The sequence below is a fragment of the Mytilus galloprovincialis genome, chromosome 3, assembly GCF_965363235.1.
Source record: "Mytilus galloprovincialis chromosome 3, xbMytGall1.hap1.1, whole genome shotgun sequence".
NCBI classification, from domain to species: domain Eukaryota; kingdom Metazoa; phylum Mollusca; class Bivalvia; order Mytilida; family Mytilidae; genus Mytilus; species Mytilus galloprovincialis.
Window position 1 is genome coordinate 95,651,747 of NC_134840.1, and position 18,548 is coordinate 95,670,294.

At 30.7% G+C, this 18,548-nt stretch overlaps 1 protein-coding gene across 2 annotated transcripts in view; it reads left to right on the forward strand.

The window, feature by feature from the left end:
* The window catches only part of LOC143069458 (alpha-mannosidase 2x-like), a 92,753-nt gene that overhangs the window by 62,399 nt on the left and 11,806 nt on the right, over positions 1 to 18,548 (forward strand). The window contains exon 1 of one of the 2 annotated variants that reach the window (XM_076244099.1): positions 10,095 to 10,183. The exons of the other annotated variant lie outside the window; for it this stretch is intronic. Within the exon in view, the coding sequence (XP_076100214.1) occupies positions 10,171 to 10,183 (13 nt within the window). The 5' untranslated portion in view covers positions 10,095 to 10,170. Of the gene's footprint in view, positions 1 to 10,094; positions 10,184 to 18,548 lie in introns of those variants that run through there. 2 annotated transcript variants of the gene reach the window in all.

Sequence of the window (18,548 nt, forward strand, 5' to 3'; positions counted from 1 at the left end):
CATCTAAAATGAGGCAAATAATTAGAGGTGGGACTTATGTAATTCAAAAATGAAAAGTTCCCTTCCCTTCTAGAATATAAAATTTCACCACAGATATAACCCCTTTGATTGTGTCCTTAAATTATTGTAAAAATTCTTAAAATTATTTCGTAGCAATTTTCAGATCATCATTAGTATTAGTCATTTTGTGAAAATCTTGTTAATCAATGTGCATTTCAATTAATTAAGAATGAAATTGACTATTATTGTTGTCTTCCAATATAACTGATCAGCAACAGTGTGAAATCACAACATATTGATTCAGATAGATAAATGATATGGTTTTAGACTAATTAGATAATTATTTGTTTGGTGTGCTACTAATTAACAGACATTATAGTGACATATGGCAGATTAACAGTTTCTATCAGTTATAGTTAACCATACTGTGATTTAATGGCTATTAACTGGACTCCATAGTACAGTACTCTTGTCAGAAGGTTAGGTTGTTAACTAGACTCCATAGTACAGTACTCTTGTCAGAAGGTTAGCTTGTTAACTGGACTCCATAGTACAGTACTCTTGTCAGAAGGTTAGGTTGTTAACTGGACTCCATAGTACAGTACTCTTGTCAGAAGGTTAGGTTGTTAACTGGACTCCATAGTACAGTACTCTTGTCAGAAGGTTAGGTTGTTAACTGGACTCCATAGTACAGTACTCTTGTCAGAAGGTTAGGTTGTTAACTGGACTCCATAGTACAGTACTCTTGTCAGAAGGTTAGGTTGTTAACTGGACTCCATAGTACAGTACTCTTGTCAGAAGGTTAGCTTGTTAACTGGACTCCATAGTACAGTACTCTTGTCAGAAGGTTAGGTTGTTAACTGGACTCCATAGTACAGTACTCTTGTCAGAAGGTTAGGTTGTTAACTGGACTCCATAGTACAGTACTCTTGTCAGAAGGTTAGGCTATTAACTGGACTCCATAGTACAGTACTCTTGTCAGAAGGTTAGGTTGTTAACTGGACTCCATAGTACAGTACTCTTGTCAGAAGGTTAGGTTGTTAACTGGACTCCATAGTACAGTACTCTTGTCAGAAGGTTAGCTTGTTAACTAGACTCCATAGTACAGTACTCTTGTCAGAAGGTTAGGTTGTTAACTGGACTCCATAGTACAGTACTCTTGTCAGAAGGTTAGGTTGTTAACTGGACTCCATAGTACAGTACTCTTGTCAGAAGGTTAGCTTGTTAACTGGACTCCATAGTACAGTACTCTTGTCAGAAGGTTAGGTTGTTAACTAGACTCCATAGTACAGTACTCTTGTCAGAAGGTTAGGTTGTTAACTAGACTCCATAGTACAGTACTCTTGTCAGAAGGTTAGGTTGTTAACTAGACTCCATAGTACAGTACTCTTGTCAGAAGGTTAGGTTGTTAACTAGACTCCATTGTACAGTACTCTTGTCAGAAGGTTAGGTTGTTAACTAGACTCCATAGTACAGTACTCTTGTCAGAAGGTTAGGTTGTTAACTGGACTCCATAGTACAGTACTCTTGTCAGAAGGTTAGGTTGTTAACTAGACTCCATAGTACAGTACTCTTGTCAGAAGGTTAGGTTGTTAACTAGACTCCATAGTACAGTACTCTTGTCAGAAGGTTAGGTTGTTAACTGGACTCCATAGTACAGTACTCTTGTCAGAAGGTTAGGTTGTTAACTAGACTCCATAGTACAGTACTCTTGTCAGAAGGTTAGGTTGTTAACTGGACTCCATTGTACAGTACTCTTGTCAGAAGGTTAGGTTGTTCTTTAGCTTAATATTTCCAAATATACAGGAGATCCAGGAGACTGTAACTGCAACAGTCTGCAGTTTTGTGGTCAGTTGGTCTAAGTCCAGTGCTCTGATTGGGTTGTGCTATATAAATGACCACTGGTCAGGAGGTTAGGTCATTCTTAAGCTCCAAATATTTCCAAGATACAAGTTCAAGAGACCATAACTGAAAAGTCTAGTATTGTGGTCAGTTTGTGTTAAATCAGTACTCTGGTTAGGTTGTGCTATATAAATGACCAGTGGAGAGGTCAGAGTGTTTATAACTAAAGATATCCAACATGATATATCAAAGTGACCATACAACATTTTATCTACTATCTCAACATTGCACTGTGGAGGCAGATATGTAAATGAGAATTTAATTTCATGGTCAGTCTGGAAAGACTAAAATCAATATAGAAGATTTAATTAACCATGCAGTAAATCAGCTAACCACTGAATAGGGAGGAGTGTTGTATTGTGCATTGAGTTTCACTTAGGAATGCCTGGATTCCTTGTTATGCAGTCAATTAGCTAAGTAAGGGTAAATTGCCTGCATAAGTGGAATCCAGGATTTTTAAACATATAAGTCTGAAGTCTCTGGGCAATTCATTTATGAAATGTTAGGTGTGACAATGAAAAAATTTTGTTTGATCAAAGTGCAGAAGGCCTCTTCGTTATGCTCTACTAGAACGTATGGTTGGTCTTTAGTGTTCACAGTATACCTAAAAAAATAAATAAAATTGAAGTTAATTAGTTCTTTGAAACCACAAGAAGTTAATTTGATTGGAATTTCAAATAAACAGTTAAATTGTCAGGTCAATAAGATGACTGATAAGCCTACCAAGTACAAAGTTGATTAGCCAAACAAAAAAAATGGTCAGTTTGGGTTATACACAGTGCAGTATTTTACAATTATTTTTTGTCTTATTTTTTATTACCTCTTTCTTTTTTATAACCATGCCCAGGGGTGGATCCAGCCATTTTAAAAAGGGGGTTCCCAACCCAGGACAAAAGGGGGGGTTCCAACTATATGTCCCCATTCAAATCCATTTTTTGTCCAAAAAAAACGACGGTTCCAACTCGGAACCCTCACCCTGGATGCGCCACCGTGAGTGAGTGAGTGCATGCCTGATTTTGTTGATGCCTTTTTGTACTGATGTGACGTAAAGCAATCAATGAACTAGCTAAAGCAGATTTTTTTATCAGATAACAATTTTTTGCCCAATGCATAGATTTTAATTTTCAATAACAAAAAGATGCATTATTAATATTTTTGCCATTTGATCTTAATTGTCAAAGACCATCAGGAAATAAGACATCTTTCAAGTTCAGGAACTAATTTTCAAACTTTAAAAGATTTAAGTATTTATTTTTATTCCTAAGTTTTGACAGAAAGGTTATCGATTTTCTTTGTACCTCAATTTTTTGGACTTTTATGGTTAATTGAGCAATCAAATATTGAACATATCCAGTCTCATTTTGAAATTCAAAATTCTTTTTTTTTTTAGGTTAGTACCTGGTGGATATCTGGTTCACTCTCAAATCTCAACACATTTTAATTTGGCAGGTGTTAAGAATATCCATCATTTTAAATTCATTTATTTTGCTTTTTGAATTTTACCTGAACTTTTAAAAGTTTTATCAAAGTGGGTGAGTTAAAATGTTTTAAATAATTATTTAACTGATATAAATGTTAATGCATCTTCATTACTGCTCCATGGGTATTAATGTTACTCTTACTGAAAAATGACGTTTACGAAAATTAAAATTCTTCTATTTCTGCTATCATATGTGTCAGGAATCTGCAGCTTGTATGCTTTGATAATATTTATTGATTGTGGCTTCAATTATCTTTTTTTTCTTTTAGTTTGTAAAGATATTATCTTACAATCTCAGAATTAAAAGTATGCATTAAGTTTTGACACCATCAGGTCATTCACTAGTTTTCTCTTTCTGATTCAGTTCATATTTTGTCATTCCAGAGCCTTTTTTAGGTTTCTTAAAAGTATAAGTTTTGCTCAGTGTTGAAGGTTATTTGCAGTTACCTGTATTTCTTTACAGTTTTGTCTAGGCCTTAGTGGATAGTTTGTCATTTGGCTTCAATTATATATATACCAAATCTCATTATTGTTATCTTATTTCCATTTGAAAGACTTTCATGGAGTTAAAAGGGTACAGATCATTTGATAGATTACTGTCAATTTGTATATTTTCATGGGTACAGCATTTTGTGGAATGGGAAAAATTAGCATATTCCTGGAATTTTGATTACCTGGTTTCCTAAAGCACCTTTGAAAAATTTGTTATTTTTTAAACAGTTAAATTTGTGGTTCACTTTAAGGTGGTACCCAACACTTTCACTAAAATTAATTTGGCTCGTTTAATTTTCATAAAATGTTGTCAAAGTATTTACTTTAAGTATTTACTTTGACCCCTTAACAAAAATATATAAATTTCAAAAATTTTGAACCAACTGTTTAAAATGTCAGAAAAAATACACTGGTTATATCACGGGGGGGTAACTTCCTATTATTGGGTATACAGGGATGTGCCAAAAATATGGGTCATAATTTTGCGAGATTTTATATAAAAATGACCCTCCTTTTTAATGACATCTTATATTAAAATGCATTTACGTTTGATAACTGTATATTGATTAGGGGTATGATTTACATATCATATATAAATATGCTATTGAGAATCTTACAGAACAGCTATTCCGAAACGATTTTAACTTATAAACAAGACTTTGCAGTATTAACTGTATGATTTTCACAAGCACATGTATAGTCTAACTATATAAATCCTTGATTTTCATAATATGTAATATTGTATATAAGTATAGATCATTCTTTCTTAAATATTTATATAACTATAGGTATTGAATTTCAGTGAATGTTATATTAAAATGGGTATGTTTTTTGAGGCAAAAATGGCACACCCCTACCAAAAAAATATCGAAGTTACCCCCCTGTGGGTTATATAGCAGTTTGACAAACACCAAATTTGATCATTGAGAAGCTTAATATTCCTTTTACAACACAACATAATTAAAACGTTTAGCTGGCTTTACAGAGTTATCTCCCTGTAGTGTTAGGTACCACCTTAACCAGTGAAATTCATGAAGAATTGGTATCTCGCTTCCCTGTAATAGTATTATAATGAATTCACAGGTATTGGTAAATGTCAAACTGGATTTATTTTAATTTGATAGTTCCCTAGCTTAGGGACATTTAATCATTGTCAATAAACTTAAGATTTGATGATAAAAAAAATTATAAAACAAAGATATTGAATATATAAGTCATTAACTGATATGAAATGTTTACAAAATTAATGAACTTAATTTGGACCTGTTTGAGTCTCGCATAGTTTTTATTTTGTTTGGGTAGTACATTTTTTTCTAAAATAACCATGGGTGGTATAGTCTTAATCAAAATTTGTTGGAATTTTTTCCATGCATTTTGTTGATATAACATAATGACATACCTTATACCGGACAAAGAAATATTTGGCAAGCCTGACATGTTGCATAAGTTTTATTGACAGTCTTTCAGATTTTTAAGTGGAATTAAGGGATTATGTTTATTGTTTCAAGTTCCATATGCTTATTATTTATTTTTTAATGTAGAATGTTTCTTTATGTCTTCTTGGTAGGAAAGTCTGGAATATCAGCATTGTGGCGACATATGGATTAAAAGTGATGCAAATTTTACACCATGATATAAACACTGAGATTCTGTTACTAATTTAGCTCTTATTAAATAAAAAGAAAACTTCGCACTTGTAAAACATAACATACATATTACATGATCCTTCTAACAGGGAATGTCTGGGATTAATTAATAATAAATAGTAGTTGATTCCCACAGAGCGCTGGTGCAGAAGATTTTGTAGAATTAAAATGGGATCTAAATGTGATTTTATGAAGTGGAACCTTCTGGAATATTTGGCTGTGAGCCTTTTATTCCCTAGAAATCACTAACAATATGAAAGCCATCAAGCCTTGTTTATCAAAATTTATCTTATTGTTTTCACTTTCCACATAAGATATATATCATTTTTTAACAATTCCCATGACCTTTGATCATGATTTTAGTGAAATGGATGTTTTTGAAAAAAAATAGATGTTGTGCAGTTATTTGTCTTTATCTTTTATTTTTAAAGTTCTCTCTATTAGTCAGATTTTAGTATATATATGCATTCCCTGCATTTCAAGTTTGCCGAAAACTAAACTTAAAGACATATATATATCTTGTTATTCAATATGTGTCCCTGAAATTACTTTCTTTTCAAGGACCATTTCATTGTACTGTTTATCAAGTGAGGATAGCCATGGATTAGATAGACCCCTCCTTCAAGAAATAAATTAATAATTAGATTAGTAAAGAAGAATTTTTCTGAGGACATGAATGTCATTGCTCAAGCTTTGCAATAAAAATAGGCCAGTTGGACAGAAAGAAAAATAGTCAAGGGTAACATTTAATTGCTCCCAGCACCTACTTTAGATGGCATTCAAAAATAAAATCTTATAAAGTAAAACAATGCGACATTTATAAAACAGAAATATTTATGATAAACATAATATTTATTACAAAAGGCAGACATGCAATTTTCAGATGGGCATGGTTTTAGTATTTATAGCAGGGCGTGTTCTACTTTTGCTGAAAGTTGACTTTATACATTATTTGTAGTAAAGCATATGGGTCTCGTCTGTATATAACACATTTACTGTGGTTTTACTTGGCTTCGTTGTCATGATAACCTATAGGTTGTATATTTGTCTATTAAATGAAAGTGTTCTATTAATAATTACATTAATTAGATTTTTGATAACATAAAGGAAAAAAGATTAATGCTTGTAGAACAAAATCCTCTTTTTCTGCATCATCTATAAGTGTTGCAGCTGTTTAATTACACAAGACTGGAATTATTTTACAATTTGTATTAATCTACCATTTGTAATAACAGTCAAAATTTGAACAATCTTCACAAACTTTTGATTATAAACAAATTATACTGTAATTTTGTTGGTAGTGATCTTCCTCATTACAAGTACTTCGAGGAAGTAATTATTTGTAGAGAGGAGTGTGTTGTTACATGTTCTGGAAAAGCCATTATTGTCGCTCATCTTAAACTAACATCATCAGCTACCATAAAGTTTTGACAAACAACATCATTTACCATGTAATGATAGATGTGCCTTACAAGCGAGTAATAATTAATTCTGAACTTTGACTGGTACCCTTCACTCTACGTTTGATGTTCTCTGGTAAAAAGACAGGTAGTGACTATGTCAGAAATGTGACAAATGTTGTAAGGCATGAGAATGGCATATTTTTATGAGAAGGTGCTTGAGATGGAGATTGATTAGTTCTGTCTGGAATGCATTGTCTTTGGGATTTCTGCTCAGTAACTTCATTGTATTACACTTTAATACATTTCCAATTGCTGTCTGTTCCTATGACAAGAAAAGCCACATAAATCTTTGTTGTGCATCTTTGTCAGCAATGAATCATTCTTTACATTTATATTATAGTCACTGCAGACTGCCATAGAGCCTGTTGATAAATTTTTTTCTCGCTACAATTCCGCTGATTTATATGATTTTATAAGGGTTGGCAGAAACAGCTCCTCATGAATTCCACTTGTGTGCTTTCAATTGTATAAAAAAAGAAAAACAATTCAAAAGCTTTGAAAATGTGAATTTTCACTAATTCAGTCCTCCTCTATAGTAAAGTTTTGTAATATCTAAATTGAAAAAAAGATAGCAGTTGTTTTCCAATTTTTTGCATTTGTATTTGAATGTGTGGTTGTTTTGTTCACACACAATGGAATTTTAAGCAACTGTTATAAAAGTGAGAGGATTAGTTAGTTTTTGAACGATTCCAGTGTTTTAGTTAGTTTGATAGGAACACTACTTGTGATAGATGAATGATATTGTGTAAGAAGTTGCATTTCTATCAGTTTATCATAGTTTGCTTACCTTTTTGAAGCCCAGCCACCGATAGGAGATTGTCAGTAATGTCGGTTGACCTCTGTTTGAACTTCAATTATGTAACTATTGAGAAATGTCAGTTAATGATCACAAATTATTGTCAGAAATGTCATATATTGATCTCAATTTACTGTCAGTAATGTCATATAATCTCAAATGATTGTCAGTAATGATCTCAAAGTATTGTCTGTAATGTCATGATCTCAAATTATTGTCTGTAATGTCATGATCTCAAATAATTGCCAGTCATGTCATATGATCTTGAATGGTTGTGAGTAATGTCATGTAATGATCTCAAATTATTGTCAGTAATGATGTCATGATCTCAAATTATTGTCAGCAATGTCATATGATCTTAAATGATTGTCATTTAAATGTCATTATCTCAAATGATTGTCATTAATTTCATATGATCTTAAATGGTTGTCATGTAATGATCTCAAATGATTGTCAGTAATGTCATGATCTCAAATTATTGTCAGTAATGTCATGATCTCAAATTATTGTCTGTAATGTCATGATCTCAAATGATTGTCACTTATGTCATGATCTCAAATTATTGTCTGTAATGTCATGATCTCAAATGATTGTCAGTAATGTCATATGATCCTAAATGATTGGCAGTAATGTTATGTGATCTTAAACAATTGTCAGTAATATCATGTGATCACAAATTATTGTCAGTAATGTCATATGATCTTAAATCTTAAATGATTGTCAGTAATGTTATGTGATTGTCATTAATGTCATGATCTCAAATGATTGTCAGTTATGTCATGATCTCAAATTTTTGTCAGTAATGTCATGATCTCAAATTATTGTCTGTAATGTCATGATTGTCAGTAATGTCATATGATCCTAAATGCTTGGCAGTAATGTTATGTGATCTTAAATGATTGTCAGTAATATCATGTGATCACAAATTATTGTCAGTTATGTCATATAACGATCTCAAATTATTGACTCATAACGATTGTCAGTAATGTCATATGATCTTAAACAATTGTCAGTAATGTCATATGATCTCAACTAATTGTATACATGTCATATGATTTCTAATGAATAGTGACTTTTTACTTTCTTATATCATAGAACATCAATCTATTAGCATCATACCCTTAAATGAATAACCAGTAATATCAGTTGTCAATATTGTCTTCTTGACTGTCATTAAAAGTAGTAATGGGGATTTAACTAATTATGATAAGAACCCATCTTTTTGATGATAAAGAACAAAATTTTATATACAATTTATCATTATGGTACTTAGTTTGTCTAGTTTTTAAAAAAAAATAATCTCAATTGTTTATTTAAGATCGGTTAATTTATCCATTTTGTCAAAATTTAATGAAATGATATGTTTTTTTTTCATTATCTTGATACATCTCATTATGTCATATATATTTGGTGGTCCAGTCTTATATTGTTATAACTGAAGTTGATTGGAGTTGACTCTTAGTAGATTTAATCATTTAATGATTAAATTTATTTGTCATTAATGGTCATTAAATGCATAAATTTCCATTAGAAAGGATATTAAAGGTGTCATATTTTTAAAACTTCATCTTACATTTTAAAAGCTATTAAGTAAAATGCATGATAAATCTTTGTCTCGAAATTGCCTTAATATTTTACATGGGAAATAGAATACATTCTTACTTTTTAGAAATAGACAGACAGTTTCTTATAATCTTATCAAAAATCATATTGATAACAATACAGATTTATTTTCAGGAAAGTATAAAACCGACAGACCATCATGCATTAAAAGGCGTTTCTTGACATAAAACTAATTCTTTTTCACAAGAATTGAAGACTTAATTATTTCAACAAGAAAAATACCTAACCATCAAACCATTTCTTCTACACATGCATTATTTTCTCATAATGCATAAGGTTGGAATCCATATCTGTCAAAACTGTAAATTTGTAAAAATAAACAGACAGTTGACTCCAATCCTTCAAAAAGTCGTAAAACTCGCATTATATTTATAAAGTTTAACTTCCTAATGTGTTTAGAGATGATAGATTTGAAGATGGAGCATTTTTCTTTTGAGAAATGTTTATCTTTATCTGGCAGTCACTAATTTGTCAGATAAATGACCATCTTCCACGTGAAAAGGGGGGCCTTAGTAAGGGGTCTTATCTCTACCAAAAAATATCATGTTTATAAGATTTTGGTATATTTAATGCATTTTCTTCATTGGTAGCTTATCAGCTAGTATGATAGGTAAATAAGATTTGTCAGAATATGATATGTAAAGCAGAAACTATATTTTTGAGTGTATGGACAATTATCTCCTCAGTATGATAGCAGATCTCTATGGAATAAGGCATGGTATAGATCAGTAGTATGTTATAGTGTTAGGAATATTACACACACTCACAATGAAGTTTGATGGTAAGGATTTTTTTGTTGTTTACAAAGTTTTGAAGAAAAGAAAGAAACATACACTTTTTTATAGTCTTTTTATGAAGGCATCGATCAAGAATATATATTATTTTTTGCTTGGGATTTCACACCTCTAAAATTCATTTTAGATGTACTGATTATTAGTTTTTGTTGAGGAAGATAATTAGAAAAAAAAGAAAAAAAATCAATTCAACTCTAAATCATTTTATTTACAATAAGTATTTTTTGGTTAATGACTAACCGTGAACTTTGACACATCTGATTAAAAAAATGGAAAACTTTGACACATCTGATTAAAAAAATGAAAAAAAAGTTATTCAATGGATAACATTTATTTATTAAGCAATACACTTAAATGAACTGTGGGCATTTTGGAAATCTCTGATGATATGTAGGATATTTCATTGCCTTAAAATGAATATTGATGGTCAAGATTTTAATTTCCCTAGCAATTAAAAACAATTGTACTCTTACAAAGATGTCATTGTGTTTTTCTGTATCTTTGGTTTGCTGTCATATTGATGATCATTGACGTGTTTAATTGCACAAATCATTGCTTTCAAAGAAAAACATTTTATTGAGCAAATTATTGATGATTAAAGAGCTTTTAGCATTTTGCAATGTGATATTTTGCTCAGAAATGCATGCTTCTCGTAATTCATCTGGAAGAATTTACCTTAACTTGTTTTATGAAAATTTTAGTTAAGAATTTGCATGTGCTGCTGAAATTCTAAATAATATTTTATTGAATTAAGTCTTTATCATTTGGGAAGCGTAAAGCATTCAAATTATTGACATTCAAATATAAAGAAATGTAGTGAGGTTGTCTCATTTTTTGGTTTTAAATGTATGAGAAAAGTGTATGATTTAATAAGATATTGTCATGTATTTATAGGAGTTTTGGGGGCAAACTCCTTTTTATGCCACTATTGCCTAAGAAAAATTCAAAGGTGTTCATGACAATACGGAATAAATTGAGGATTTTGTGGCACTTCACATTTTCTGTTCATATAACATGAAATATTTTCTACTGGTTACGTGCGGCATTATTCAACAGGAATCCTAGATTATGCTTATTTGGATAATGTTTTTCAATTAAGACACTGGATATAAAATAGCTTACTAAAACATGAAATGAAATGAAGACAAAAGCATCAGAACATTTACTGAAAATCATAAATGGCATAAATTTTTGTATTTTGACATTTCTTCCTAAATTAGAAGTATTTTATATCATTTGTTCTGGAAGACATTGAATTTAATTGTCTCTTTATATCTTCCTTTCTTGGTAACTTCTTTTTCTATATTTTCAAAAGTGGATTCAAGTTTTGAAACAAAACACTTAATCAACAGACATAAAGAATTTGTGTTTTGGCATTTAAGAGTTGTTATCCTTTTATCTTTCGTCAGGTCGAAGTTCAAGCAGGAGATAATTTGTTGTTATTTTGTGATATCCGACTTGAAATAATAAGTTTTTTTTTCAATTTGAAGTGCATGGTATATAGATAATTTATGGAGCAGTTGTGTATGTTAAAACTAAATATAAGGTTATAATCTACTTTGAATTTAGGATTGTAACAGAGAACAGTTTTCTAATTTGTTGATATTAAATCTAATATTTAAGTTTGGAAAAGGGGAGGGGAGGGGGTGGGGAGAATTTGATCTTAGACTGATATCCTGTTCCTGATTGTAAAATTTTACAATATACATAGAAATTTTACATGAAATTCTAGCCCCTATCCTCTTTTTTATTTTTTTAAAAAGGGACATTACTCATGTGTGGGTTTCATTAAATTGGGCGAGCTGTAACAAATCATCTGAATCATAGAAGCTGATTTAAATCTGATAAAAGTATGGTATTCATAAAATGATCATATCTCTTATACACAATTATTTTCTTACAATCATGCATAAAAAAAATATATATACAAATACATTTCACTGGGTAGGAACTTTATTGAAACAGTTTTTGATACTCAAATTTATCAATACATAAAGTAAGATATATTACTCAGTATTAGAAATACATTGATAGATTGATAGAGGGACAATTATCTGTCAAAGGCAGGCATTGTCTAATTTTGTGTTTGTGTAATTACATTTAGTCATGTGTTCCATGTTTTCATATTTTATCAGATACGTAAAATTATGTGCAATATCGGAAACAATTGTTGGCTTGTAATACTTCACCACGGTGCTCTATAAAATAGTTATTTCTGGTTTATATAGACTATAAGATATATGTCCCTGCAGCAATTTGTCTTTGAAATATCAAACTATGTTCATATTTCTTAGAAATATAAATAAATTGTGGTCGGTACCAGATGTTTTATAAAAGTTAATTTCTTTGTATTTTTTAATATTGGCATATATACCTACTCAAGATATCAGTGTCCTAAATGAATGATTTTTTTTAACAAGTTTAAAAGTGTAGATTTGGAATGTAGATATGATCCTTTATAGAAAGTGTTTAAGTGATTTATTTTTTGGTTTTTAATCTTGAATGATAGACATTCTACAAAATCTAGAATTCTTTATCTTTTGCCCTGATAAATTAACATTGAACCCTACAAAAAAATTAAGGAAGAATTTCATTGTCATTGAGTAACAGTAACATATATTTTGAAACAGAGAGGTTATCTAGTGTTTTGAAGCAAGTGCAATTTGGTAGTCCAATAGACAGACTTGTGGTATGGGTTTTACTCATTGTTGAAGGTCGTATAGTCCTATAGTTGTTGAATTATGTGTCATTTGGTCTCTTGTGAAGAGTTTCCACACATCTTTTTATTCTGATATTGAGAAGAAAAACAAGTGAACTTGTTACTATAGTGACCACTTATGTCCTTAAGACTTCAAAGCATTATGGGAAATGTAATTATTTCTCAGACAAGGAATCAAAAGAATGACAATCTAAACATGTAGGGAAAAACATACTGCTGCAGACTGATAAAACTCTACAAAGTTTGTCATATATTAGTCTTGCAGCATCCTCAGCAACCTAGATGTTTTCTTTTATAATGGTTCTTACCTCATGCTAGATTCAAGAATATGATGAATTTATAGAGATGCAATGAAATCGACAATGAGTTCTAAGAATGACTTTCTTGGACATTCTACTCTTCTGGAAATTTATTGGTTTTAGTTTTCTGGTAATAAAATTTTACATGCAGGCATTTAGATTGGTGTTCAGGTTCTACTTTCAGACAGGAAGGGAAGGACTCCTTGTTTTAAATCAAAAACAAAATTCAAATGGAGATAAAAACAAAAATGAAATAAAACAAAAATATTATCACTTTCTTTCAAATAAATATATGCTCTGACAGAAGTGACAGGTGTATTTGAGTGACATTCACTGGTTTTAAATGCAATTGTTTTACTATTAAATACATTTAGTATGTGGTAATTTTTAAACTCCCATATGCTCTGATATGCAATTTTGGATGGTCTAATTAAGTAATTAATCATGGAATAACACACTTCCATGGCCAGTTATCAGTGAATTTGTAGATGTCTGATTAGAATTAATCAGATAACGTTAAATGATTTGTACTGTAGTTAATTCTATTACTGGGATCATACAAAGGGTGTTACTATAAAACATTTGTGTGGGATGACTTTCTCAAACATTCTATTGTTAATACATTAAAGGAAGCAGGGGTTATACCAGACATCTAGTTCCTTTATTTTTGTGGCTACCTCAATACCTGTGAATTTTGATTGATAGATAGAAGAAAGTATTATCTTCTAGGATACTATCCTTACATGATGGTTTCACAAACAATCCTTTAAAAAATTGTGCTTTCTGGTTCACCTTTACCAAATGTAGACCATGAAACTTGGTACTAATTTGCACTACAATTAATCCACACTTTTAACTGTAATCTTTTACCAACTGCTCATCTTTGAAGAAAGATAAAAAGTATAATCCTGAATCCCTGATACAAATTAGTAGATGTGGTTTGATAACCATGCAATCAGACAATTTTCCACCAGAGATAATTAAACAAGAATTTAAACAACTATAGCCTAGGTCACCATAAATCTTCAACAATTAGCAAAACCAGAGATTAAAGGACAATTATTCAAACAATTATATCTTTTTAACTCATAATGAAATAGAAGGATTTCTAAGCTAAGCTGAGTCCTTTATATCAACTCTTGAAAAATCCACCATTTCTTTAAATGGATGTAAAAAGATATACCATCAAGAAACAAGAAACCTATTTTGCCAATATAAAATTCCTTTAATATCAGAATCTAGGTAGGAATATTGAAATAAACCATAGTGCTTATTTAAGCAAGATGAGTATAGCGATGTTCGCCGTGACGTCACTAAAAAGTCACGTGACTAATTGGATGGCAACAGATTGTTTACATGTTGAGGCTCATTACGAGAGTTAATTAATGATCAACTGCTCTTTACGATGGTTCTGTCATGTTGTGTTATTAATTGTACTAGTAGATTTGGACAATATAGTTTCTATTGTGTGCCTAAAAAACCTTTGGAAAAAAGAAAATTGTGGGTAGAAGCAATTAAACGAGAGGGGGAGAATGGATCTGTATGGGAACCCTCAGATTACGACCGTGTATGTTCTCGTCATTTCATCACTGGTAAGTTTAATTTCTTTGTCATTTGGTCTTTGTAGAGAGTTGTCTTGTTGGCAATCATACTACATCTTCTTATTATATAACACCATGGTATTAATGATGCCAAGTTTGGTTCTAATCAGTCTATTTTTTTTGTGTTACTTAATAAGATATTGATAAATATTCTCAATGCAATCTTGGCATTTTTTGGCCAAGTAAGCACAAAAAAACCTGATATCATTTGTGACCATCTGTAGCTTGGGATAAATGATCTTCAGATCAGCCAGACATCTAACACCATTAAGCCTGTAGTAAAACTGATCATCCAGTTTCATAGATCAGTGTTTTCTACTGTGTTATCTCCCCTTATCTTGATACATCAAATACTTTTTAACACTTTCATAAAATTTATTACCACATCTTAAAATAGTTGATTGTTTCAAACCTATCAAATTGTTTTATGAATGAATATTTTTAGGCTACTGCAAGATATGTAAAGTTTATCTATCAAAAATAAGGTTTAGACAAATAAAAAAATTAGAATAAAAACTCATTTAAGATAATGTTAGTTCTCAAGAACCTGCATGGCTATAATCATTATCAACAAAGTGTTTAAATAAAAAATAAAGCATATTTATAGCTTCATGTAAGCTAGCTGTCCGTTTTGGTTAAATCCATATTGTCACAAAAAAGGTTTCCAACATACATCAGATTTTCACCAAATCTAGTACATTGATTCCCTATATATGCATGCATGCTTATAGGGTGACTTGTTTTCATTAGAAAGGTCATATTTGTAGGTCACATGATAATAATTTTTGATGGAGAGGGGATTTTCTAAGACAGACAATAAACAGATATCATTTGGTCTAAACAAATTGACTCCTCATTTCTTCATGATGTATGCTGCATTATTTGTACTTATATATCTTTTCATATCCATTTTCATTAGAAAATAATCAAGAGCACGTACACTCAATGATTTCTTCAGAATTCATCCTCTCAAACACAGCAAATTATTTTTTTGAGGGTATTAATTTCTCCTTGTCCATCTTTATACCCTGCTTTTCAAAAAGCTGGGAGTTAAAAGTACATCTACTTATACAATACTAAATTATTTTTTGTGAAGGGAAATTGAAATATGTTTCCAATTTTCAAATTTAATGTTAACTTGCAGACACCTGTCTTGCATCATCATTTGACTAAGAGAATTAAGTGTTGTTGACATTATAAATTATGTTTTAATTTATAGAATAAAGAGTTTATGAATTTTACAATAACCTCTGAAATTGGATTAGGATTATATTTCATCATAAATTCACATGGTATCTTTAATATATGTGTAATATAATACACAACACTTATGTTTTCACAGTAGGTCTTGTAACCTACAAAAACTACTCCTAGTCATAAACATAAGTTTTTTGCAAAATAAAAAATGTAAAAAAAGTTCAACCAAAATAGATTTACTAATTTAATAGCACATTTCCGCATAAAAAATGTTCTGGCTTAAGCAACCTGTCTTATGTATCAGGGAATGAAGATATGAAAACTGTCAAAAAAATGATGAATTTTATTTGTGGAAATTGTACAAACACCTGATCATTATAAGAATTGAGTTTAAATTTTCGTATAAAAATAAAAACAGATCACCAATGTAAAATACGGAGATGTGATATGATTGCCAACTGTCAAACAGAGACTGTCAGAGTCCAAATGAAGTTGATTTAATTTTTTACAACCTTCAATAATGATCAAAACCCATACTCTATAGTTGAGTTCTAAAAGGCCTAGACATGACAAAATGTGAAACAATAAAGCAATAAAAACCAAAAAACATTACAAAACATTACAAAACATTACAAAACATTTCTAAAGATTGAAAAACACTATGACTGAAATGACTTTTTATATGTCACAGGCTAGAGGTATGTTGAGTGTTGTTTTTTTCTTATATATAAACCTGTACATGGGTGTCAATTTTTATAGGAATTCTCAAAAAGACCCCATACTAACCAAATTAAATAGATTCATAAAGTCCACAACAAAATTTTGAAATACTATGTAAAAGGAGTAGGGACAATAAGGCCCTTATTTGGCCCAAAAACTAATGCAAATTAAAAAGTTATATTACATATTCTTAAATTAATTACTGAAAACTTGACTAAAGTGTAAGGTACTAAGAAAAACCAAACAAATTTGACATCGAAGTTACCATGCATGGCAACAAATCATGACCTTATTTGCATATTTTGTTAAATTTCGTGATTTTCCTTGTTTTTTCTTCAAATTTTAGGTATATTTTAGATTGAAAAAGTATGTGCGCACCCAAGAAACAACTTTATATTTGGTGAGATTTTGCCAATAGTTGTAATAAAGGTTCTGTTAAATTATTTTGTTGTTTCTCGGCTGCGCAGGATGTTTCTACAACGGAAATAAAGACAGAAAACTGCATTAATCCTGTATTTTTCATCCTTTTTGTGAAACAGTACATATTATGACATCATTGTGACGTCATCAGATCAAAATCTTTATGTTTTTCTTATATATTTTTTTACCCTATGCATTTCTAAACATTATGTGCCAATTTGAAATGGTTATATCAAACATTTTATTTTCTTGGGCCACAACTCGGGCCACAACTAGGCCTTACTGCCCCTACTCCTTTCACTTAGTTAAACAAGTTTTCATTTAAAATTGTGAAGTGATTACTTTCAGGTTTTACTAATTCCTGATAACAATCTATTTTAGTCACCGTTGAAGCTTGCTTGATTAAAAAATACTTTCGAAAATTATATTACACAGATGTATCTGAACATTTCAGTGTATTCTTTCCAGTAAGATTGATTTGAGTGATCTATCTTACATAGAACTGTGATTTGTAGCCACTTGTTAACTTTATTTTAGGCAGAGGAAATGAAAGGGATATGGTCTGATTCAGTATTGTCTGGTTTTCAATGAAGATTTTAGTATTAACATGTGTTTCTGTGAAATTTAAATCTATTTTGTAATCTGGGATAATGTAAATAAAATTGACTTCTGTTTTAGAGATTTAAACTGACACTGGTGTGGGAATAAAAACTTTATTTTCAGTAACAGAACTTTTTCCTTGGGCCATAATGGAACTGGGTTACTATGCTTTTTTAAATGAAAAAAGTTTGCATGGTTGGATGTTTACATCTAGCAGCAAATAAGAGAATAGGGGAAAGACATTCTTTTGAACCTCTACATGTATATCAATGCTTTAATTCCATAATTTAAGGATGTTCAAATGGGAGTCTTTCCACAAATATAACAGGCTGCTAATTTAATATAAATGAGCATCCCTGTTTAGTACTGTATTGTCCCTCACACGGAGCAAGATTTTGAGCATGCTAGTGAAATGTAAGTCTCTACATAAGACATTTAGCAATCTAACTAGACACATTATTGACCAGGCTAGGCTCTTTTAACTGTTTCTCACTTATACAAAAAGCAGCAAATATCTATTTTGAAATCTGACTGTTTGACTTTGCTGTGGATAGCACCAATTATATTTGCTGACTTTGGTTATCACATAACCACAAGGCCACTCAGCAGTTAAAATCATATAAAGATAACAGAATGTGTATGCCCCCACATAGTGGAGGGGCATTTTAAGTTCTACCCTTGTTTTGTATTTTTGAAGAAAAAGTTATGATTTGGACGTAGGTCACAGAGATTACACAGAGTAAAATGAATTGAATTAAACTTCACTAAAATAAATAAAAATAAAATGAAATAAAAC